Source organism: Pseudomyrmex gracilis, unplaced genomic scaffold (assembly GCF_002006095.1).
Source record: "Pseudomyrmex gracilis isolate BER0280 unplaced genomic scaffold, ASM200609v1 scaffold_42, whole genome shotgun sequence".
Taxonomy (NCBI): Eukaryota; Metazoa; Arthropoda; class Insecta; order Hymenoptera; family Formicidae; genus Pseudomyrmex; species Pseudomyrmex gracilis.
Window position 1 is genome coordinate 236,704 of NW_018020626.1, and position 24,804 is coordinate 261,507.

At 38.8% G+C, this 24,804-nt stretch overlaps 1 protein-coding gene across 10 annotated transcripts in view; it reads left to right on the plus strand.

Moving 5' to 3' along the window:
• Window positions 1-24,804, plus strand: part of LOC109853060 (uncharacterized protein CG43867) — a 55,384-nt gene that overhangs the window by 22,617 nt on the left and 7,963 nt on the right. For 6 of the 10 annotated variants that reach the window (XM_020424776.1, XM_020424777.1, XM_020424779.1 and 3 more), the window contains 4 exons: window positions 16,420-16,482; window positions 23,155-23,322; window positions 23,647-23,832; window positions 23,978-24,189. In XM_020424776.1, coding sequence (XP_020280365.1) covers window positions 16,420-16,482; window positions 23,155-23,322; window positions 23,647-23,832; window positions 23,978-24,189 — 629 coding nt within the window. Of the gene's footprint in view, window positions 1-2,590; window positions 2,882-7,213; window positions 7,574-16,419; window positions 16,483-18,183; window positions 18,314-20,869; window positions 21,113-22,414; window positions 22,619-23,154; window positions 23,323-23,646; window positions 23,833-23,977; window positions 24,190-24,804 lie in introns of those variants that run through there. The other 4 variants (XM_020424782.1, XM_020424785.1, XM_020424783.1 and 1 more) reach the window with 4 other exon arrangements.

The following is a 24,804-nucleotide window of genomic DNA, read 5'->3' on the forward strand; positions in this document are numbered from 1 at the left end:
ACTTCCGCCTCCGCTAAAATCAATTACCGGTTAATTATGCGTCTTGTTACGTTTTGTTTTAATTATAAACTAATGAAAAATTTAAATAGAAAAGTCTAATTACAAAACGCTGCGAGTATAGGAGCGGCTCTGATAACAGAAAGCGGGAATCTTTTCTGCTTCATTAAATTTGCATTTGGAAGGACGAGCTAATGTTATGGAGAGAGTCACTCCGACGCGCTGTTCCATCTCCGCGGTAACGACGGCAAACATAATCAAGCATATCTCGAAAATGAATCAGCTCGAGGTTCGCCGTCGGGATTTTAATCTCTCTCTTTTTCTCTTTTCATTTTGACAGATATTAATAATAAAAGCTCTCACCCTCACAATAAACTATAATATACGTATAGCATATTAAATGAAAAAAAATATTTAGAGTGTAGAGAGCTAGCGTGCGTATCTTTATTATTAATACACAATATTATTTTAAAATTATTAAAAAGGAATATCCTTTTTTGTTAAAACTTCGTGATTTAATATTTGTAAAATATTCAGCAGGTATTTTTCGAGACTTTCCTCCGGGGTTGGTGAAAGAGAGATAATCGCGAGGAAATGCTGTTTACAGCACACACCGGGGGAAGTCGTGCGTATTTGTAAATGCGCGCATGAATAGACCGTTTCCGATTCGGAAAGGACTCCCAACAACCTCGATTTTCTCGAGCCTTATCGAGTTTCGAAGATATGCCCCCTTTCTTTCCTTCCTTTTTTCTTCCTTTCTTCCTTACCGCTTGCTAGTTTGGACTACGATAAAAGTCCGTAAAATTAAATATTGATTTTGTTTGTGAGCAATGGCGGTGCGGCGCCTTGCTTTTGCGTCTCGACGAAGGAAGATCCTTTTGACCTGCGAGAGTCTGTGTCGCGGATCCCAAACCAAAATTCACTTAGGCGAACTTTAAAAGGTTTGAGAGCAGAGGAGGAAGCCCTTCTCCTGCAGACGCGGAACCCTTCGCCTTTGCCTTCGGAGCGAAGCGATTTAGCTGCTGTGACGTATTTACACCGCGAGTGTAATTCCAGACGTTTATTTGAGCCGGAAATATTGAAACTTTAGTTGGTTGAAGAGCTACTTGAAAATGACGCTATATTGATCACAAGAGAGAGAGCTAATTTTCTCGATCTTAAAACATATTTAACTGATTTAATAGATTTTAATTTTACACTTTGTAATTCCCCGCGATCCTCTTCCCGCGTAAGGTGAAGAGATTATTCCGCGAGTTTGGGACATCGCGTACGTTATTGGATTAGCTCCGAAGGCGCATTGTGTGTATGTGTGTGTGTGTGTGTGTGTAAAGAACTTTCTCAAACTCGTGGCTCACGCTATCGCGGTAATGCGATAAGGGTCTTGGAAATTATTACGGTCACTAGGAATTTCACTAAAATTCTCGGCATTACTATCGCTCGTGCAAAAGGCACCTCTCGTGTGATAATGATGCCGACGTCGGTCGCTGCCTGGTTAATTCATTTAGACGGGATCGATTAATCAAGCTAAAAGCTCCCCGCGTGACAACTTATATTTTCGACAGTCACGTTTCTCCACCACGTGGCCGATATTCCAATTTAAACGGAAATCTCGCGCAATCATCAATCGGAGATGGTATCTTATTTCGACTATTACGGGCCGAACAATTCGCGACTGGCATTCGAAAACAACGACGACTATATATTTCTCATCTTATCACGAATGCGTTCGTGACGCGACGTAACATCACGTAAGCAACTGCGTGTAAGTCCGCCATTGACACGTCGTACGATCGCGGACTGTTAAGTTCCTTCTCGCCTAATGAGCACTTCCGGCGGCATGGATGCGTGTCTTGGACCGGCGAGATGGAACGACAGCAATAAAGATACACGGGCGCGGCGAAAATCGTCGTACTGTCGGAAGGGGACGAATTTGCATAGACATAAATCATCACGTCAGAGTAGAATTGTTCGTTTGTCCGTCTCTGATATATTATATTATCTGTCATATTATCATAATAAAAAAAAAAAAAAAGATACATTGCGCGAATGTTGTATACAAAGAGCGTACACAACCTCGCTATACAGATTTGTAAATAGCTCGTTGTAAGATAAGCGCGATTATACAAATTTCAAGATAGTTTTTTATACATAATTAGTCAAAAATAATCGTCGTTTGTATTAAACAAAAAAATTTTTTCTCTTTGAAAAATACATCGTTTCGCATATAGAGATAAAAAGAGGCGTATTCGCAAACTTTAGAATTTCTCGAGTTATATCTGTCGTACTTGTCGACTGCCGTTTAATTTGTGCCGAAATCTCTCGGATTCGGCATTTAACTCGCACATTCCTCTACGTCACATGTGAGTATTACTGCCATCGCTAGTTCGTCGTCGACGACGACGACGACGACAACGACGACGACGACGGTGGTGGTGATGGTAGTAGTAGTGGTGGTGATGGTGGTGGTGGTGGTAGAAGCGTCGGCGGCGGTGCTGCGCTGCGCGCATGTGACGTATGCGCTCGACGCAACTCCCGGCATCGGTGCCACCGCGACAGAGACGTGCTTCCCCTCAGTAGTCCGTGGTACGCGATCGGGGATTTACGTTTCGCCCTCTCTCTCTCGTCGTGGACATGCGATCCGCAATTCCGCGATCCTATAATAACGCGTCACATTGATCCGTCGACAACCGCAAAAAAGATCTCACCCCGGAATGTGTAATGCAAATTACCGTGAAGAGTAAAGGGGAAGAACGTTATTCAGGGAGAATCGGAGGTTTATATAGCAGATACACGGAGCGATATTTCGCGTCTGTCAATATTTCGGATGAGTAGACGGAGCATTATTTCGCGTCCACAAGTGACGAAGCGCAAGGCGAAAGAGAGGGTACGTTTAAAAACCGAGACACGATAAGTACTCGCGTTGCAAACATAATCCGCACAGTTTCACGGATGAGTTTTTTTTTTTTTTTTTGTATTTTCCGATAATGTAATACATACAGAAATGCAAATTTAACAGATTACACAAAGCAAAGAATAACATTGTCGCGTGGGTTGTTGAAATTGTGTCTCGGCGATTAAACGTTATCCTCTTCTTCTTCTTTGTTTGATTATTTGATCGATGCAAGATTATTCAATCGATACAAGTTTTTTTAATTTAATATATTAAAGAGAACTGTTTTTATCTTGACTCAATTTATTTTTTTTCATTTCATTGGTCAAAAGTACGTATTACATCCAAGAAACATTGCGACTGTTGTAATTTGACATAAGAATTAGTGCACTTAAGTACACTTCAAGTGAATACTGAGACACGCTGAGAGATACTCGTGTTAGATTGTGCGATAAACACGATTATCGTGCGGGCGTCTTGTACATGGTTTGGAAGTTAAGTTGATTGTCATCACGCGATTATGTTCTTATTTACTATCAAAAGAACACGAAATGTTTTCTGTCTATGAATCACTGTTATTGTCTGAAATATACAACGTGAAGATTATTTAAAAAAATTATTAGAGATGTATTTTAAAAGATATAAATTTTAAATTGTTTTTTATACATTTATTTTTAATATATTTTTTTTGCAACTTTTCAAATATTAATAAGTATATCGAAAATATTCGATCTTTGATTGAAAATTGGTGTGAAAGTAACGTAACACAAAATATCAGTCGCAAATTAAATTCAATTGCGATAATATAATAAAAAATAGAACTGTCACTTTTGTATCACGTGTCAAGTATAAATAGAAAGGTTTTATCTTCTTCTCTTGGAGCAGATTATAATCTACTTCGTATTATTAAGCAATCACCTTCTAGAAGCAGTTGTGTTTGAACGACGGTGTTAACGCAATTAGCAGCTTCTTTCTGTCGAGGCAATGTCAATTAGCGGATACGTCATACAGAACGAAAAACAGGAAATGAAAAGAAAAGAAATCAATTTTTAACACAATTGTCATTTGATTTTACAATATTAAGTATAAATACGAGCTCTACGCACACGATGTTAAGTCAATTGGTTCACAAAAGTCAAACTTTGGAAGATAAATTAGATGATAAAATCTCATATTCTTGCGAAAAGTAGTTAAACTTCAACTAAATTTTAATTCAAGAAGGAGAGCGTATAATTTCTGCGGATAATTATACGCAGAAAGTGTCAAACTTGAAAGACCGCGATAAATGGTGACTTTTCTCGAGTTTTTTGTCGATTTGCCTCATTAAAATTTTAACCACTAACTTCGAGACATCCTTCTTTGTAAAAACCAATTTCATATTGCCGTGACGCAATTCATCAGAAGTTTGTCCTAGTTGCGTGCAGTTCTTTTTAAGAACTTGTTACACAAGTGAAGTTTTGGGTATCCGGATCTGTTTATACCGCTTTAGATCGTCGCTTGCGAGAACGTAATGCACGAAAATTTTGTCGCAATCTCGTGCGTCATCGTCTTTACTTTAGGACGCTTGTTACCGTTTTCTTACATTATTTATTACTCCTCCATTACGTTAAGTTTGTTTCTCCAGTTGTTTCGAATGTTCCTCACGCCTGTTCTCAAGAAAATCTAATTTCCCGACCGAAATAAATATCTCTTCCCCTTTTTAAACGCCGGTTTGCGATAAATCCCGGAAATAAGGGTGAACGAAAATTAAAGATCACAGAAATTAAAAAGAGCCTCCAAGTATACTTACATGCTTTTTTTCATCAGCGGAGTTTGTAGAATGTTATTTATTTTTAAAAGTTCTAGTAAAAAACTTTTTTTAATATTTAAATTATTTATTTATGTAAATTTAAAAAGTTTTAAACTTTTCACAATATGAAAAATCATATTTATATGTATATGTTATGCTTTAAATATATGTGTGTTACACCGAGAGTACTCGTAGTTATTTTAGATTCTCAGAAACATTATGTGGCGCTAAATTTCTTCAAAATTCACTCTAAAGAGCTTTTATTTAAAGCTATTACCGCTCTATCCGATTAATTGCCGGCTTCGTGTCGAACAAAATGCTTCTTGATTCCACCGAAAAAAAATTACGTGGCCTTTTCGCTCTTTGATCAAAGCTAACCAATATATCCGCTTTACGGGGAGGTAAAAGCCGACGCGCGGTGGTATCTATTCCAGGTGGTATCAGTCGCCGGGCATTTAGGGCCAACCTCTTTTTCAATTAAGCTTTGATCATGGGTCATCGGGATATATAGACCGAGCGCGCGAACCGTTTCGCCGACAACGGAGATTTCAAACGAATGTCACCCCGATAAAAAGAGAGAGAGAGGAGAGCCAACGAGACACGAGCCGTTCGTGAATGGAACAAAAATCTCGGTTGGATCGGAATCATATGTCGCGTCAGCGCGCCAGGCAGCGTCTGAAAGGCGCGTTTATATAGCGCGTCTAGCGCGTTCACGCGCTCTATTCGAGTCTCTCGCATTTTAATTGGGAAACGTGTCTCCCCGAAAGGGCTTAAGTCAACTTCTTCATTTATTCAGTCATGTGTTTACTTTTGTTTTACGTATAGACAGACCGGTTTACGTTCCGGAACTTTGCTTTTAATTCTGAAGTCAATTTTTTTGTCAAAGGAATTGCTAATATAATATAAAAATTGAATGTGAAACGATATCTGTCTATCGAATATAGATATTTGTTTTCTATTTATGTTGGATTTCATATTTCTTACCGCTTGCAATTGGTTTGAATGGAGAGATGATGAAGTTAGTAATTTTCGTTCACTCAATTACATGATTCATCACTCGTGTAATTATTGATAGTACGTATCACGTGTTATCACGCAACAGACGATGCAGGCATTCTGGTCAATATTGAACGAGCCTATCACGAACGAAAAGGAAGAATTCCGTACGAGAGAACAGGCGGCTAGAAATTGTGGAAGGTTAACTTTTCCGTGTAAGAGATACTTCCGTATCCTTTTCGATGCTCGTTGAAATCTTTACACGGTGCCGATACGCGTATACCGCGCGACAGGCAAGTTGCTGTCAGCGATCTGTCGTCTATTTGCTTGCCAAATATCGGAACAAATCGAACTTTAACGAGGGAGATACGATGAAGGCGGACTCGGTGATTGCTACTACCCAAGGGGGAAAATAAATATTGATTCTCTCCCATCGCGGCAACTCGTCGCGAAAATTAGAAACCGTCCAAGCGAATAATTCTAATCAATATCGGAAAAAAATGGCCAGCGTAGTGGCTGCGATGCATATCCATAATTATCTACTGATACAATCGCGTGGTCGGTGATATATACCACTGTAATTACATCGCGACAACACAAAAAACACGTAGGTACATATTTGTTTTTTACCTCTCCAGGCACAATTTATCGTCAATAATAACATGGAGTGAGATATATCGAGTTTGTTAAAAGTTTGTTTTTTGAGATTCAGAGTTTTTATACGTTTTAGTGCTTTTTAGAGACAAGTAAAAAAACTGCTTTCTTTTTGTAAAAAAAAAGCGAGATAAAAGACTATGTACTCAAAGTGTCTATCATCTTATTTTCTTATATGGTACATACTTATTATATACAACTATTTTTTGCGCAATGTGTGAAATAAGATCTCAGAGTTTGATTTTGTGAAAGCTGTTTGAAACTTCTTCAAATTAGAAAACGCGGATTGTCAAGTCAAAAATAGGATTTTTTTTGTTCTCGTCTCGTGACTCAATTAGTCGAACACGAACGTGTTTTTATACGCATTCCCGGATAACGCGCACCCCCTTTGTATTTTCTTTTCCGATTGTCCGTGAAGTGTTGCACCGACTAAACTGCATCGTGAGAGACGACAGGCGGCGGGCAGGAAACGGCGCGTTTCTTTCTAGAAATCGCGCCTTTTGGGACTCCCAAAGCGAGGCTTAAAAATACCCCCCGTCCGAAAATAGTCGTATGGAGAGAGCGACGCTCTCGACAGTCCTCGATGATGACGCCTTGTGACGATGGCAGGTCTCTTTCGCCCCCGCTTGAAGATTAGCTCCTCTTTTTTGTCGTTTTGCGGCGTCTCCTTTTTCGAAGGCTTTCTCTGGAGTCACGCTGCTTCTCAAACCTTTCTCTCACGGAAAACACGTTTCCTACTTCTACTTTGCGATTCAACACATGTGACAAAAATTGATAACATCGTATAAATAGTAATAAATATAATATATATATATATATATATATACATAGAAGTATGTGTGTATGTATATGTACGTAAATTAAAACAATATCAAATATAATTTTAGAAATATTTCAATCGCGTACACATTGCGTATTAAAAAAACTCCAATCAAAGACATATCTAATAATTTGTGAGAAATTCGTATCAGAGAGACTTCAAGCATATTCTTTACATATCAATCTACACGCGATTACCGTACACGTGTATTGTTACTTGTAATGTGTCGTGTGACATGGTGACAGTGATTGCAAGATGACAAAACAGTGACAATATTTACGACCACTTGATGATAATTTCGATCCGTGTCGTGCTGCAGCTCTCTCATTCGAAGTAAATTGATAAATAGTCAATGATGCAACCCGTACACACTGAGAACAACAACACCGCTTTGGACATGGAATCCCTCGAGGAGATGCTTCGCAAGGTAACGTAGTAATCTTGCTTTTGTTTTGACGCGGATAAATTATCCCACGATAAAATTAGTCATTAGACTTATTTTCTCAAGTTTTATATATAAGATCAATGCACTAAGTGTGTAATAAGTACTGGGGTGTAAGATTGAAAAAAGCACAGGTATTTTCAGAACACCCTGTATAAGACGGATCGTTATATTTGTTTGTCTGTTTGAAGCGCGTCTGAACGCAGCGCGAAATTTCCCTCAGAGAGGGAAGAATTACGCGAAGCGTCGCGGACAAAAGAGACTTCGTTGGTGGAGAAGCGGGTTTTTAACTGCGACTTCCTGTAATGTATTCCGTCAGGCATCGCTGAATGGACCACTTAGCGAGCGTCCACACTTCGTCACACGTGTGTGAATGTCCGTGTATACGTCGCGATAGGGTTAAAGCGAGTTCTCTAGCCGGCGCACGTTAATGGCTGCCTCGGTGAAACCGTCCGAAAAAGCGACGAGAACACATAAAACAACCAGTTTTTCCAGCAGCTAAATCAGTAAGCTTTTCTCTAATTACACTAGAAAGGGAAATCGCGTCTTAATTAACAACATCAATATATTTATACGTTAAAAAGAATACATACATCTATATTAATCACATAACTAAAAAAATGTAATAAATATTACATCTAAATATAATTAAAAAATCTAACTATAAAAGTATTTTATTTATAAGAAAAAAATGTAATACTTCTTTATATGTATATTTTGATTATTATACGTTTATTTATTTTTATTTTTATTTATTTTTTAATTTTTTAAATTTTTGTTTATTTAAGAAAAAAACTTTTTTATTAAGAATTTTGTAGACGAGTTGTACTTTTTCCGAGAAACGACAGGAACTGATTTTCTTCTTTTGGAAATACATACACACACACACACACACACACAAATTTACGATGTAAAACACATCTTTTGATGAATTCGAACGAAATCTTGGATGAATTAAATGTACCTCCAATTTTGGCAACTGCAAGAATTCCTATTCACACGTCTTGCCGCGGGAGCTAAATTTACTTGACGTTTATGACATTTCTATTAATTCTCTCGTTAACGTTCCGCTCATTGTAATGCAATGTCTGAGAAAAATTCTTCAATGCTAGCATTACCGTTCTCCCATATATACTGCTGTCAGACACAAGTGTCGTGAAACAAACGTCAGATGTAAACGTAGCATGAAGCGCGCGCTTTATATCGTATATACCCGCTGTTATTGTATCTCTATAGCCGCTGTCGCGCGCAAGTGTTACAAATAAATGTCAAATAAAAAGCTACCGGAAAGCTAGCTTTACATTTTACGCGACGTGACATTTTTATCTTCATATTTATTTCTCTCTTTCTCCCGTCTGTTTCCTCTCGTTACAGACCCACAATATGCCACGATGCGTATAATAAAAAATACCCAGTTTGTTTTCTACGAGCTGAATTATTTTCGATCCTCAACAACGCGCACAATTAAACTGCGGCTTGGCTGAGAGATGGCAGAAACAATATAAAAAAAAAAAAAAGTTCACCAGGCACTTAATTTCTCGCAGTTTCACGCCGCGTTACGTGTTGCGAATTTAGGAACACCCTGTACAACAGGCGCAAATTTAAGCCGACGCGCTGCGGGTATTGCCCGCAGAGGCACCGGCGCAATCTTTCGCGAATTATAATGCAAAATGAATTCGCGATATGGCGGAAGGGTTACGGAATAATAACTCGACCCCTTTTCCGCTCGCGGGATGTATCTATAACTCGCGCGCGGAATGCATAATCCAGCACAGCATTTGCATAGCGGGATGCCGGTAAGTAGCGCGCGGTAACGTAAACGTAAAGCTTAAATAACGTCAGATACATATATATATGTGTGTGTGTTTTTACATATGCGTGTATGTACATAGTTAACGCGTGGCCATTTGCCCGCGAAAATGGAGCAGTTAATTGTCCTTCCGTTACTGTGCAATTACGTTTGTCACACGGGATAATGCCGTTTGTTGTGCCTGCTGGTGTACTGCTGTAATTACTTTTGTAATTAAGCGTTTCTTCGCGCGCGGATCTCTTCGAGCGACATTCTCGCGGCTTTGATATATACCGAATTTCAATCTCTTCCTAATTCACCCGTAGGGCTACGAGTGCAATCGATACGCCTGCGGATTGGCACGCTATCTGGAAAGAGTTAGAGAGAGAGGGTTTCTCGCCCTACTCTTGAAATATCGAACTCTTTTTTCACCGGTAGGTATTATCAAGCAAAACGTTGCGAAAAATCGTCTCGAGATACACTCTTATACGTTTCAGTTTTATTGCATTTTATTTACTCGAGAATCAAATAATTCTTTTTAGTTTACCACAATGGTGAAAAAAGCTTCAATGTTCTCGCAACAATGATAAGCTTTTCTTAGCTTTATTATCGACCAACACTTTTGAAATTCACTTGCGCGTAGAAACGAATCTCGGTTTTTTGTTTCTTTTTGTGCAAACTCCGATCACAGTTCCGTTTTCTGATTCATAACGCGCAGCCGAGCATGAATCAATCTTTCTCTTAAGAAGAAGAAAGCCTTTCTTAAGGTTGTATCGAGAGAGGGACTAAGCGAGAAATATACAAAAGCAAGGGGGGGTAAGAACTCTCAGTTTTATCCACGAGCAGACATTCGCAAGTTTCCCAAAGAAGGCGTGGGAGCGATTGGAGAGAAAGCTCCTTCGCGCGGGCGGCAGAAAGCTTTTTTGGTCGCGGTTACCGGGTAAGCGGCTTTCCGTTTGCGGTATAAGGATGCGTATTATCGACCCTCCTGTCCAACCGGCGCGGCTGGCCGAAAAATATTAATCCTGGCCGTCGAACGCAGAAACAAGTTGATGGGGTGGATTTCTCTCGTTGGTATATATATATCGGAGGCCAAAAGAGAGAGAACAAAAGCTGTGTGACTCACTGCTTCTGTTGTAATTGAAAAAAATATGCTTTGTCACGAGAGATAAGTCAAAATCAATTTTCACGTCCGAATTCAATTCTCTCGAACAAGAGAGAAAACTGAATACCTTTTTTTTTCTACTTTATATTTTGGACAACGAGAGTTATTTGTGAGAGATATTTTACTAGTTATTTTTTGTTATGTAAATAGCGTGAACGCTATCTCGTGTCATATAGTTCGTAGATATTTGAAGAAATAATGTCGCTTCCGTTATTATATGGTGCATTTCCTTTTTTCTACAGAAAGATATATCACCAGAAAAGATTTTTCTTGCTCGAGCAATTGTTGAATGCAACCTTTTGCTTATTTTCTTGTAATATTAATTGCCGCAAATCAAATGATTCTTAGTGCATCAATCAACGATTATAGAAGTTTGCAATGAGAATTGGTGAGTGTTTTGTATGGTATATTTGTTTTAGGTATGTTACATAGAGAGTTTTTTTTGAAGATATATTGTATATTATGTAAAAGAAATACGAGAAATATGCATGTACATATTACATCAGAACGTAATTTGTAAAGACGCTAAAGGGCTACTCAAGATATTATTAAGTGGGTAGATAAAACTTCAACGCTATCTTCTGGGTCGAGACCAAGACGCGAATGGAAGGGTGGAAAAGGGAGAGGTGGGAGAAAGCGGCAACTCTCGATGTACCGATTGGCGGAAGTTTCTGCGCCTTTCAGCAAACTTTTCCGCACTTCTCACCAGTGACGTAGAGCTGAAGCGTCGACGGCACGATCTCGTGTAGAACCGAGATCGTATGTGTGCGCTCACGAGAAACGACGGCGAACAGTCGCTATCCGCCACCCAAGCGCGCTCTTTTCTCTCCCCCGCCTCTGAACCATGGAGCGTAAAAGGGCAATAAAACACACGGGACGCATCTGGGTTACGAGCTTTACAAGGCACTAGCTTCTTTCTTTATCTCGTGCCGGGGCCATCGTTTCGGCCCTAAGCGATTTCTCGAACGTCTCTTCTGCCCGCGTTTTCCCGTTCCGTAACCCTAGCTTGTCATTCCGTCGCGCTCAGGGTCGGATTTTCGCTGACCTCGTAAGCCATCTACTGGGGCACTTGTACGTATATTACGAAATGTAATATTTGCTAGATAGACACAGTGGATATAACATGTATTGATTTCGACGTTATTGTTACGTTTGTTTCCATCGCCTTGCAATTTTCCTATTCTTTTCCCATCTATTGTTTTCTGAAAATAAATCATACTCTTTTTCGATCTTGATCTTTTTTCAAGTTATGTAAAGAAGTGAGGGGTGTCCTCCGGTTCAATATGATAAAATCAATGATGACTTTTTTCAAGTCTCTAAATGAGATTTACGCAATGCGAGTACATCGAATATAATTTTAACGATATTGATTTATACCATACATTGTACAACTTTGACACCGTTGAATTAAGTTTTTTTTTATCTTAAACTTTATTTTATTCTTTAAACGTTTTTTTCTGAAGCTATCAAAATGTTTGTGTGAATCGTTCGCGTTTTTTTTTTTATGCGTTCATGATGTTTGTGCCAGAAGAGATCCGATCCTGAGTCATATTCTTTGATCGTTCTGTCATTTTCAGGATGCTCCCCCGCACTTACTTTCCTCCGACACTCTTCAACTTTTTTTTCCTTCCCTCTCTTGTCATCAATTGAGGGAGAAAGTAGTAGTCTTAAGGTGGTTCAGGTTCTGCCTCTGTTACTGCACACATCAAACAAGTTTCAAAGCATCTGCGTCTCCAAGTCAGTGTTCTCCGGGTATTTTATGACTGCGTACCTCCCGGCTTGTAAACACTCAGTTCAAGTACTGTCGAATGGGATCCTTTTAACTTTACACTCTATCAAAACGATCTCGACGCCGTGTAATGTCGGAAAAACAATAACTTTCTAATTCAAAGACTTAAGCAATTTGACACGTTAAGTAATTTGACAAACAAATAAACTTCCTTTCGAAATTTGGATAGTCAACGGAAACGGTTTTGTTATGTGTACAATTTCTTGTCACATTTGTCAAATTACATCACACACAGGCATATGTGAAATTAAAACCGACGTTACGAATATAACAAACATAACCAGCTATAAGACGCGGACTGATGCGCTTAAAGCTAGCGCACTTTTCTAAAAAAAAAAAAAAGGCCGAATTATTCTGTGATACACATAGAACATCAAGCACGTGCGAATAGCGGTTGGCAAAACTTCTATATCGGTCGTCTCGCGAATAAATGTCGCAGTTACAAGGATTGCACTGGAAATTGGACACGTAGGCGCACGTTCCGCTCTTGCGAGCTGGATGCACCAGCGGGTGCAATAACGATAACGGTGATCGCACCAACGCGCGCGCGACAATGTTACGTGACGATGACGGGCGGCAGCGACGTTACGACCGCGATAATAAAGAGATACGAGAATTAGCTCGGCCAAACGGCCGAAGATGATATCCCGTTGGTTTCCTTGACCATTTGGCTTGAGCCTTGCAAATGGAGAACGCGGATTTGTCTGCTGAATGCAATCACTGTGCGGTTTAAAAAAAATACGTGCTTTATACAGGCTGTTTTATTATTAAAAAAAAAGATTAGAAGATTATTTTCTCTCTACATTTAATATTATGTAATTCATATTTTTTCTATTATTGTGATAGAGAAAAATTATATAAATTATATAATTGTATAATAAAAATACATCGTATCTTAAATTATAATCAAGATCATTTGACAAGATTTTACTTAAATTTCATGGATATTATGTCTAGTTTTATGGGTTGAAAAACTACATCTATTTCATGTTTTTAGTATTTATGTTATTAGTACGTACTAGCATTAGCATTGCAAATTATCTTATTATTCACTGACAGCCGCAGGCTTACAAATGCAAAAGCGACCGTGGCGATTAACATAAGCGCGACGTTACGACGGCTTATTCGTCATGTCTGTTATTAATATTAATAGACAACTAAATAAGGGTTAAATACCACGAGATGTGGATCATCGGGAAATCTCGTCGTACTGCGTACGTATCGACGTAATTCTCTTCCCTCGTTCATGACCCTCGCGGTGAGACCGTCCGTACGTTCTCGTACCCCTTTTCTGGGGTTGACGTAGTTAATATACAAGGCACGCGGGAGAGCGATCCGGCTTTTCGACCCCGGGATTTCGTTATAAATAAGGGTCGTGTGCACTCACCGCAGAAGAAGAAACGTTAACGTACGAGGTGCTAACGGTTATACATTTTTGTCCTCGTTGAGCTAATTCCGCCGGCTATTACTACTCGCTCGTGCTGAGACCAAAGCCCGAGTATTCGATATATATAGCGGAATCTTTCCGCAACAGAGAAATAAATTAAACCTACAATCGAAAAACTTAATGATCGATCCGTTTACTGTCGTGGAAACGACACATTTCTCGTTGCTTGTGAGAATAAAAATGTTACTTTTACAACGTGCACTTTTTTCGATATCTTGGAGATGCAAATAAAAAAATTAACAAGTGCAAAAATTAACGTAAACAATGTATTTTTTTCAATTTTGGAGAAATTCACTTCACATTAGTGCAAAAAAATAAACAAAAGTAAAGAAAAACAAGAAATGTTTCGACAAACAATTACAAAGTCAAATTCTGGCTTTAGAGATTAGTAGGGGGGCGCGCCAGTGTGAAAAATATAATGTCACATATACCTATGTAGATATATATTTATATGTAACGATATATTTAATAACAGTCTATAAGCGTGTCAAGAAAGAGGAGCGCATGAATCACATGGCCGGACATAATTTCCGCATCTGTGTTTTTTCCCTTCGCGGGAAAAGAAACTAAACCGGATTGCCGTTTTTTTTTTCCGCACCGCCTCGTTTCTCTCCCTGAGGTACTTTCCGTGATTCTGTCCGCCGCACGCGACAGCATCGGGAGTCGGTCATAAATTTTCCGCGCACAAAGCGAACGAAATTCAAAAAAGTACCGGACTTCTATGCTCCGCGTCACGCGAGCCACCGATAACATTAACGAGCCAATCCTCGCGACGACGTCCCGGCAGCGCGCGCGCGCAGGATCTTCCGACGATCGAAACGTGAAAAGGGTGTGTTATCGTCCCGCTGCTTTCGCTCCCTTTGTGCTTTATGCACGGAGCCTCGACAAATTATGGGAAACCTAGTTGACTATAAAAAAAAAAAAAAAAAAAAAAAATATTGTCTCTTACCTTTTTTTTATACATCATATTCGCGAATATATATTTTTATCTGTACGATGACTGGAAACATTCTCGATTATTGTCCCATCATTTCCTAAGATTGTTTCTGTAGCTGTGAAAAATCAAATAGATCTTATAATTAGGAATAAAAATATACATGTGTGTGTGTGTTTGTGTGCGCGACAGTTAAGTTTCCGTATTCTAAAAGTTATGTCAAGAGAGAAACGCGAGATGAGGGAAACACGTGCGGAAGGAATACATATGAGTCACGGATATTGCGCACATGCTACATCCGAAATTTCGCGGATTAGTTCAGTCGGTGACACGTACCGGTGTCATCTCGGTGTCGCAAAAAGCGGAATTTCACCTACTGACGACAGTTTGAAAGATCCCAGAGAGAAGCGACGTATATTCCCTTCTGCGGCTTAATGTACCAGTCGTTCTCCTTCCGGGCCGTCCGTTTCACCACCCTCTTTTGCGCGCCGCGGATTTCCCTTTCTGGCAGCGCGGCGTGTCGTGAGAGCGGCGTAACGTGCCGAGAAACTGTTTTCTCTTCTCCGCATTAGGAGGAAACGTTTCTACGTTTCACTTCAGCCTCGCGCTCCACACTCTCTTCTCTCCCTTTCGTCTCTCGCGCCCTTCATGCTTTTTTCTTTTCTCTGGCGACGCCAGATGCTGCTAACTGCGCCCCCCTTGATGAGATCCTGGTTCCCTTCGCTCTTCGCCTCGCGCTGCAACTCGCATCTCCTCCTTCTGTTCCTCCTCCTCCTCTTCCTCTCTTTCTGCCGATCCATCTTCCTCGAAAAAGAGATCGCTACACGGCTGCTTTATTCGTACGAGCAAGCGAAGGAGAAACACGGATTCTTTATATTCGCCGGCTGCTCTCGTTATTGCGGCGGAACTGATGATCACTCGTTACTACTTGTTGGTATCACGGCTAGCTGGCAGAGGTATCGCGCAAAAACATAAAGATTGTATCGCTAAGAAGAAGAGAAGAGCAATGACACGCGGCTCCCAGAGATGCAGTTCGATAGACGAATGCAGTTTCAACAACGATGTAAACGGAATTGTTACAAAATCGCGAATCGTGATATATATATCTCGTGCGATTTTCGAATAAAATTGTTATTGATGATCTTCGTATGTATTCACAATCTCGAAGCGCTGATGCGGTCCCCGCACGCGGGTCAGCTTCATTAAATTAAATCATCATTGAACCAACACACGCGGTATACGCCTACATGGACTTAAGTTTGACGAAACTTTCGCAAAATTAGATGACATCAAACTGCTACATCGTCGATATTACCTCGCTAGATATTTGATGATAACAAGCGAATCTCCGTTAGCAAAATATTAAAGAAGTTCTTGATCGAGACCCTTATTATGCAATCGGAGATGCGAAGAAACGGTATGTGCGAATAATAATTCATCTAATTATTATTCATGTATGCAAACGGCGAGTCGTTTATGTAGCCGAGACTTGCTACTATTAATCTAATAATAACGGGCAAATAATGAGCAAATAGCAGAGAAAGGGAGAAAAATGTGTACGCATTCCATAATGACAACGTAATACTTTACGTGGAGTAGCGAAGTGGAATAATTTACGGGTTAAAAGCGATCGTTTATCTCGAGAAATGCTATCAATCTTACGCGAAGCGACGTATCGCTAAAATGATCCCGCTTTTTGTGTTTCAGCTCTCCGAGCTCGAGCAGCGGGTGTTGGAAGCGGAGGGCAGGGCGGATGAAGCGGAGGACAAGGTAAGCGCGCAAATTTCACGTTATCGCGTGGATGTTTTTCTTCTTCTTTTTTTTTTTTTTAACTGAAATCTACAAATTGTATATCGAGCGTGTGCTGTAAATGAACCGTAAGGAAAGTCTCGAGGTTTTTATTTCGTCCAGATAACATTTGGAGTTTCGCGTCTCCCGCGTGAATCTTACGTAATAGCGCGCTATACAGACTTGTCTACGATATTTTCATATACCTTCCACACGCGAGCTAATCCTCGCTCCACCTAGATGAAATGAATGACACATTTCGCGCGGCGTATCCTTTGGAAAGGTTCCATCTTATCATCCTCATATTCTCTCTCTCTCTCTCCTCGGGGTTGTTTACCCTCATTCTATACCGTGCACTGGTGTTCTTTTACCGACGACGTCGAGAGAGAGTCGACCCGTTTCTATGACCTCGCGCGCGCGTTTCTTACCCTCGTACATCTAGCTTTACCGACGGACACCAAAATATCCCTCCGGAAATGGAGCATCCTACAAACCCCTACGAACCCGGGGTTACCAGCCGGGGAAAATAGCGAGTTGCGCTCAATTTTCACCACTCCGCTGATGATATTCCCGGATGTAATATAAAAAAATGGAGCACAGCTGATAAACTCGAGAGGAAACAAACACATGTGGTGCAAAAAATAACGTAGCGAAACACTGTAGCAATTTTGTTTCTTAGCATTTTGCATTTTACATTAATTTAATTTTAAGATAGATAGTTGTTTGTATAATTTCTCTTGTGGTGTTGTGCAGAGAATCGTACGTATAAAACACAACAGAACAAATTTGCGAAGTATCGAGACTTGAAACGTTGAAAAGTAATTTTCAAACATGTGAAGATATGTCATATTTGATAGACAAACATCACTGGATGTCACGCTAAAAATGAAATTACTATCCTTAAAATTTTTTTTTTGAGTTATTTAAAATTACTCATTTTTTATAAGACGTGGTATTGCAGAACTTTAACAAACAAACTTCTTTCCGTTATTGTATGAAATGAATTATATCGTAACTGAATCATATCATAATTTATCACATATTTACGATTAAAAGTCTCATCAGATCCTATTTTGCGAGATACGATGTGTTTATAGAACCGATTTTCTACAAGCTCTGATTCTAACTACAATTATGATTTCTTGTCAAATTGATTTATTGATTATTTATTGAATTATTGATTATGATTTCTTGATTTCACAGAAAATTTGCACAAGTTTGCTTCTAACTTTAGTCGGATCAAAATTCCTTTTATGTCACTTTAATGAGAGAGAAATCGATTTTCTCCTCCCTCTCTGTGCCTCTGTTAATTAAAATCTCACGTAAAAATAGGTAAGCGGGGTAGCTTTGTTATCGATACTCACAGGGAGAGGGCAAGATATCGATTAACTGCAGATGCGTCGGTGTCTGTCGGTATCCGTCGGTATTTCAAGAGAGAGGGAAAGAGAAAGGGTGAAAGCGCGAAAGAGAGGGTGGAAGACGGGGGGTAGAAGAGAAAGAGAAGAGAGAGAAAGAGAGAGCAAGAAAGACTGATAGGAGTAGCAAGATGGCCGTGCAACCGGCCGGCGAGGTCGTCGTTTTGTTATGACCCCGAAATTCGCCTCCGCGAAACCACGTGCATCCGCGACGGTGCATCGCGCGAAACCGATCTCGCGACAATTGACGTGTCGATTTTTCGTAAACGATTGGCAATCTGTCGCACGATCGCCGATCCGTCGTCGTCCGCGGTCGGGACGTCGAAGGTCGAGGTCGTTCCTGTTTCTGTTCTCATGCGTGAAGAACTATGGCTCACACCAGGTGACATCCATGAAAGGTAATCTCATGATTGCTTCAAACTGATTATAATTTTCGAGAAATTGAATTTTTCTTGTGAGCCTACACGCGCAAAACTTGTCTTCATTCGCGTCTGAGAATCGTGGCAGTTGATGTGAGTTGCTTTTTGAGGATTTTCAAATATCGTATCGATTGAAATTGTCAAGAAGTAGAAGAAAGATTATTATTCTCCAATGAAATCAGAGATAAGAAGAATTACTGCATTTGTTGTGTACGAAATCAAAATTAGCAGCATTTTGAGATAATTTTTGCTCAGAATTGTAGATTCTGATGCTGTAACTACACGAAGATGATGCATTCGGTTTGTGACAGTATAGCAGAAAATTATTATGATATATATATTTTATATTTTCCTGTCAACTACAGCATTGAAAATTACTTTAGCCGCGGGAATTGGATTATATATTTATTATAATAATATTGACAACGTTGCACAATGTTGCACAAAAATGTAATATGTTTATTCGCGACTGTTTTATTGCCAGTTTATTTTTTATTTTTATGTTTTGTGAACTAATTTCGGTTGATATAGAGAGAAAAAGAGAGAAAAAAAGAGAAAGACGCGCCAGAATCGTGTAGAGACACATTTCACATTTTACAATGTCGTAGTTCTGAATTCTCGTGAGAGATGACAAGCCTTATCGCGCCGTATTGTAGGTTGCTACTACACGAGAACAACGAGCGGCGGCGCTTGAGTGCGATATATTGGCTGCGACAGCGACTTAATGAGTCGCGTCTCGTGCAGAATTGGCTTACGGCCAGTGTATGAGTAATCCTCACTTCCCGCCGACATCCGCACATTAAATAAAACAAGGATGCGGTCTCCTCGTAATCTGCGGATCGTTCGAAGCAGGACCCTATTTCGCTAATTGTTTTTTTTTTTGCCGTATTTGTTACCCAAACGAAAGCGATGAAAAAAGAGATTAGAAGTATCTTCTTAAAATAAACTTCTTATTACTTGAAACGGTTGACACGCACAGTTTTGTATGCAGCAAAAAAACAGTTATTCTTAAGAATTACATATTAAAAAAAAATAATCAAAAGCTCTTCTCTCTCTATAAAAAATATTCTTTTAATAGTGAAAAAACTAAAAGTATTATTTTAGTGGTAAAAACAGTAAGATGTAAAGTCTCTCAAATACACTAAAAATTATATTACTTGCATTAAAAAAAATTTTATGTGAAACATTTATAATTATTATCGAATTGTGTAAGATTTTCTCTTCAATTGTATCAAACGTAATACGTGGTTTTAATGCATATGTTTATTTCATGGGAGCAGATACGCGTAACGCAGTAAATCAATATTTGTCGAATAAGGACATTGATCTCGCGCACTATAATGCATTTACATATTCGGAAACGGTTCATTTTGATAATATGATTTGATATAAATCATTTATATTGCTGTAAGATATTATAGTTTTTGCTGTAGAGTCATGTGCATTTTACGAGTCATAGATATTTCGGACATTTATATACCGATAATTTTATGACGTCGTCGCGTCGGAGTTCATTAAAAAAGAAATAATGTCTATTTTTTGTTTTTGTTGTATACTCTTCTATTCTATAATTATTGATTTTTTATTTTATATATGTAAAAAAACTTAATATTGTCGAAATTATATATTTTTGCTCAGATGAGTTTATGATTAATTATTTAATTATGTATAAAATATGTTTACTTTATATATGAGATGGTAAAATAATAATTATTATTTTAATATTACTATAATACACGAATTAATAATATATTTTATCTCATTATTGGTGAATAATAATGTTATTATTATTATTTTTCATAAATTTGTAAACACAAGTGCTGTTAAATAATTTTATTAATGTAAATTATACGATAACAAACATTCAAATACTGTTGTATTTAATAATAGAAAATGTTTTTACGTGTCATAAAGGTCGGTGACTCATTTCGGTGTAGCGGTGGTGTGCATACACCGAATATTCAAACGCAAAAGTCACTCCGATTTCCTTGAAGCTTACTGTCAAAGCGCGCATGAGTCGTCTTTTGCATCTTCTTTCTTTAAAAACCTGCGCTACAAGTAGAGCAAATCGATAAACTTCAAGACGATTTCAAGACGGAACAAAAGGAACAATCTTGCGACTCCAATTTGTTCGGGATCCCATCTGTACTTCGATTCTTTTGTAATCCCATCTGTGTCGATTCTTTTGTGTCAGAAGTTTTTGATTCAAATTATGTCTGATGAGCCTCTTATTGTGAAGTTTATGAAAGTAATCAGAAAAGTGATTTTTTCTTCACATTTCGATGTATCATGCGATACTTTTTCTGGTCGAGTTAGCCATTATGACAAGACGCTCTCTTTGAGAGGGTGCGAGAGTGTTCGTTCTGCCTCAGGGTCGTCGGCTTGACCCACGGTGGTTGCGCGTCGCGAGTATATGCATACGAGTAGCATCCACAAATTCTCCCATTGGCCACGAGCCAAAGTGACTCACCGCCTCTAGAAAACCCCCGCAGTTTATGTACTTCTGCGTTCGTTCGCTTTGCTTCAGTTCGGCGCGATCTTCACCAACGTACGGCCGAGAGAAACTCTGCACGTGCTGTTTATTTGTGAAGTTCGAACTTCTTTTGCTCTTCTTATTTGAGTTTGTACCGCGGCGAAAATCGCGCAATCCCGAATAGAAAAGTTCTTCTCGAACGAAGAGCACCTAGAAGAATCGTTGAAGTAAAAAAGAAGAGTTAGGGAGAAAACTGGAGATACGTATAAAAAGACTTATATCTATCATGGCTGCGCTCAATCGTGGTAAGACTGTGCAACAGGAGTGACGATTAATTACTAAGCACAACATAATCGTCACTGATTTTTTTTATTTATATATGTGTCATGTGTATTATATGAAGATTATTGTTCTAAAATTATTTTATGTATATTATGTAAATAATTATATATATTTTTTAATAGAAAACCTAATATTTGAATTACTATTATATTTCGGTATTATATTCAAATTTTAATCGCGTAAAGGACGCAAGAGTAAATTAATAACAGAGAGAAGTCTTAAAATTAAAGGTCTTTATTGATAGAAAATCGAATTTGCGTGAAAAAAAAAAAAACATTGACCCAATAGCATTGATAAAAATTGTTCGTACTGTTATATTACCTCTCGCTAAAACGAAATTCGATGATTGTTATTTTTTACCGATGAGCGCGCAGCGCAACGCGGCGCGTCGCGATCGCGAGGATGTGACATCGACGGGAAAAGACTAAACGCGCGCGTGAAAGCGAGCCAGTAGTGCGACGCGAGAACAGGACGTCGCGAGGAAAAACAGGGATGGCGCGCGGGAGATCGATATAAGTCGGGGTAGAACATATGTACAACGTGGTGGACTACGACGACGATCGCGACTACGACGAGAAGGCACATGACGGGAAAACATTCGGCGAGAGAGAGGATTTCCCCGTATTGATTTTCTCTCGAGTCCCCTTTCGGCTAGTCGCCGTGGACGTTCAGCTCGCTCTCGCTCTCTCGCACCCTCGCGTGGAGTTTACCGTATATATTTGCCGGGCCGTTAAGGCGATATCGATTTTTGACAGCTGCTCTCCGCAAAACGCTTCGGTCGCGTAATATACCGTGCACGAACGCCATACGTATCCGTACGTACAGTATAGGAAGGGTTCACCCCGACGTGTGCGAGCTCTCTCTCTCTCTCTCTTTTTCTATTTGTTTCTCTTTTCTTTCTATCTCCCCTTGTATAATACAACGCACGCAAAACACAATGTGACGTACGCACTCGTGCGAATACTATCCGCGCTTTTTTTTTTTTTTTCAGAAAACTCGTTCGTCGTCGCTCGTTGTCACAACGCAGTGAAACTCGGTCACTTCGTTCGGAGCCTTTGTTTTGTTTTTGCAAATATTCACATTTTCATTGAGAACTAATTGAGAATTACGTGATTACTCATCGGTTAACGTAGTAGTAAAGTTTGGTAGTCATACACATGCGTATTATGTTCCTGAACAAACGATTGTTCTGTGACAATTACTTGCAGTTTCTGTTTAACCCTGATTCGTGTTATCAGATGACTTTTTTTCTATGACGCTTCTTTGTGATGCTTTTCTGTGATGTTTCTCGCGTGACTCTTTCTTTTCTTCCCGCTCAGTGATTGTTTCTTTGACTCGCGATTATTGTAAAGAGAAGTTTCTCCGACGAACTGCTCGGTTCGTTGAGTTCTACTAGCTATGAGAATACTTGGTCTTTGTTATTGAAAACGGATGGTTCTGGAGTTCATTCGACAACAAACAAAGCGAACGTATGTAAACTGTAGTTTGGCAGATCAGTTGTTCTCCTTTGCGAAAGGAAATATAACGTTGCGGTGATGTGAAAACACTTAAAAATATATATTTACATTTTTTAAAATCATTATTTAATAGTAAAATAAAATATACTTGAAATTATATAAAGAGCGACGAAAAATTTAAGCACATTTTGAGAATTAAACTTTTTAGAAAAGAATCGATGTGTGTGCATACACGACAGAAGTATACATATGAAATAGAAGTATATATATATAAATGTACATATAAATGAAATTTTAAGATAACTGATAGATTTATCGTTGCAAGATCAATATAAACGTATTTAATGTATTCTAAAATCCACATTTACTTACAAGAGACATAATCGTACTTGACATTTTTCCGTTGTGAAGTAATCGATTTCAAATTATTCAAGAAAACCTGACAGAATAATTAAATCGAATTTATTAAGTTAGTCCGATGTCTCTCAGGAAGATTAATACGAGCACATAAACTATGAATGCTCGATCTCACTCTGTGTCTGCTACAGGTACGGATGATGGAGGAGCGGTTGGTGAAGGGTGAATACTGTCTAAGCACATCCGGCGTTGGTTCTCCGCCGCATTCGCTACCGTCTACTTCCGGTACGCAGAATGACAAGATCGAGGATGTCCATTGTGCCTGCATTTCGAAGTTAGAGACTCAAGTCGAGGAACAGGTATAGAGAAAAGTATTTTTATAAAATAAATTTATTTTTTTATTTAAATCCAGTTTTTAACTTGTCTTTTTTTAATTTAATCTACAAATATCGAAAAATTTGCGAAGTAAATTTTTGCTATTTAATATCTACGATCTAAAAAAATATCAAAACATATCTTTTTTAAAATTTTTTTAAATTTAAATAAATTGTTTGTAAAGATAAAACTAATGCACACCGTAATTCGTTTTTTGGTACATAAGATTACGATATCAGATAATTGCTCAAATGGGTGGGATCACTAAGCTATGTGTCATCTTATCAGTCACTGTCGCTTATTCACAGAGGCAACTGCGGTTACAAGATGCCAGGCAGGTAGAGGCAAAAGCAGCGAGAATAAAAGAATGGGTCACTAATAAATTGAGAGAACTGGAACAGCAGAATCAGCATCTTAGAGAACAAAACAATAAGTGCAATCAGCAACTAGAGTTGTTACGCAATCATATAACCAATATTGGACTTAAACCTCCCGTAAGTTTTTTTTTTTTTTTTGAAGTAATCAGTCATCGGAAAAAATTATAATGCAAAACTTTCGCAGAACTTTCCGTCAGAAAAACATATCAAGTTCTTCTAGCGCACTCGTCTGAGTTTTTAATGAGTAATTAAATAAATTTAGGCACCGACAAGAGCATCTTTGTCTCTGGAAGTGGATCCTACCTTGCGCATCGATCGTAGACGTTCAGAAAGTCTAGAAGGTACTCCGCAGACAGTGCCGGAGTGCGTGCAGAATATCGTTGCGGAGCCGCAAACGGGCACGAAGCATCGGAGACATTTATCCGCTTGCGGTACCATTCAACGAGGAATTGCAGCCACGAATATGGATTCAAGGTAACTCTCTTCCCGAGACCGTACCAGATACACACTTGCGCAAACGAACTGTTCTGTCTTATGTTATTCACGAAGCTCAAAAAACATTTCTATTTCGCTGCTCCTACGGAACACATTAAATGCACTCGTATGGCTCTCTCGTATTTCGATTCTCTTTAGGAGGCTTCATGACGTGATAGTGGCGCCCGAGTTTTCAAAATGTGGTACCCTGTAACGTCCTGAAACTTTCTGAGGGGACCCGTCGACCTTCCCCCCCTAATTACCTTCTTATTGTTACATACGTGTGTATACATATAATATATAACATATATGTTTATATATTATATACACATACATGTAAATATATTTATATTTTTGTATTTATTATATTTTATTTATATGGTTTATATATGTTATATGTATATATGTTATATGTTAAATGTTATATGTTATATGTTATATTGTGTTTATATGTTTCATAAAATTTTTAGATTGTCACAATACATTCTTAATTTTTATCGATCAGTGACAAAGTTTGAAAAGACACACACGTACATGACACATACGAGCATGATGTATAAGAAAACAGTTTCAATTCGTTTTGTGCTTTATGCTTGCCGCTTTTCTTTATTCTCT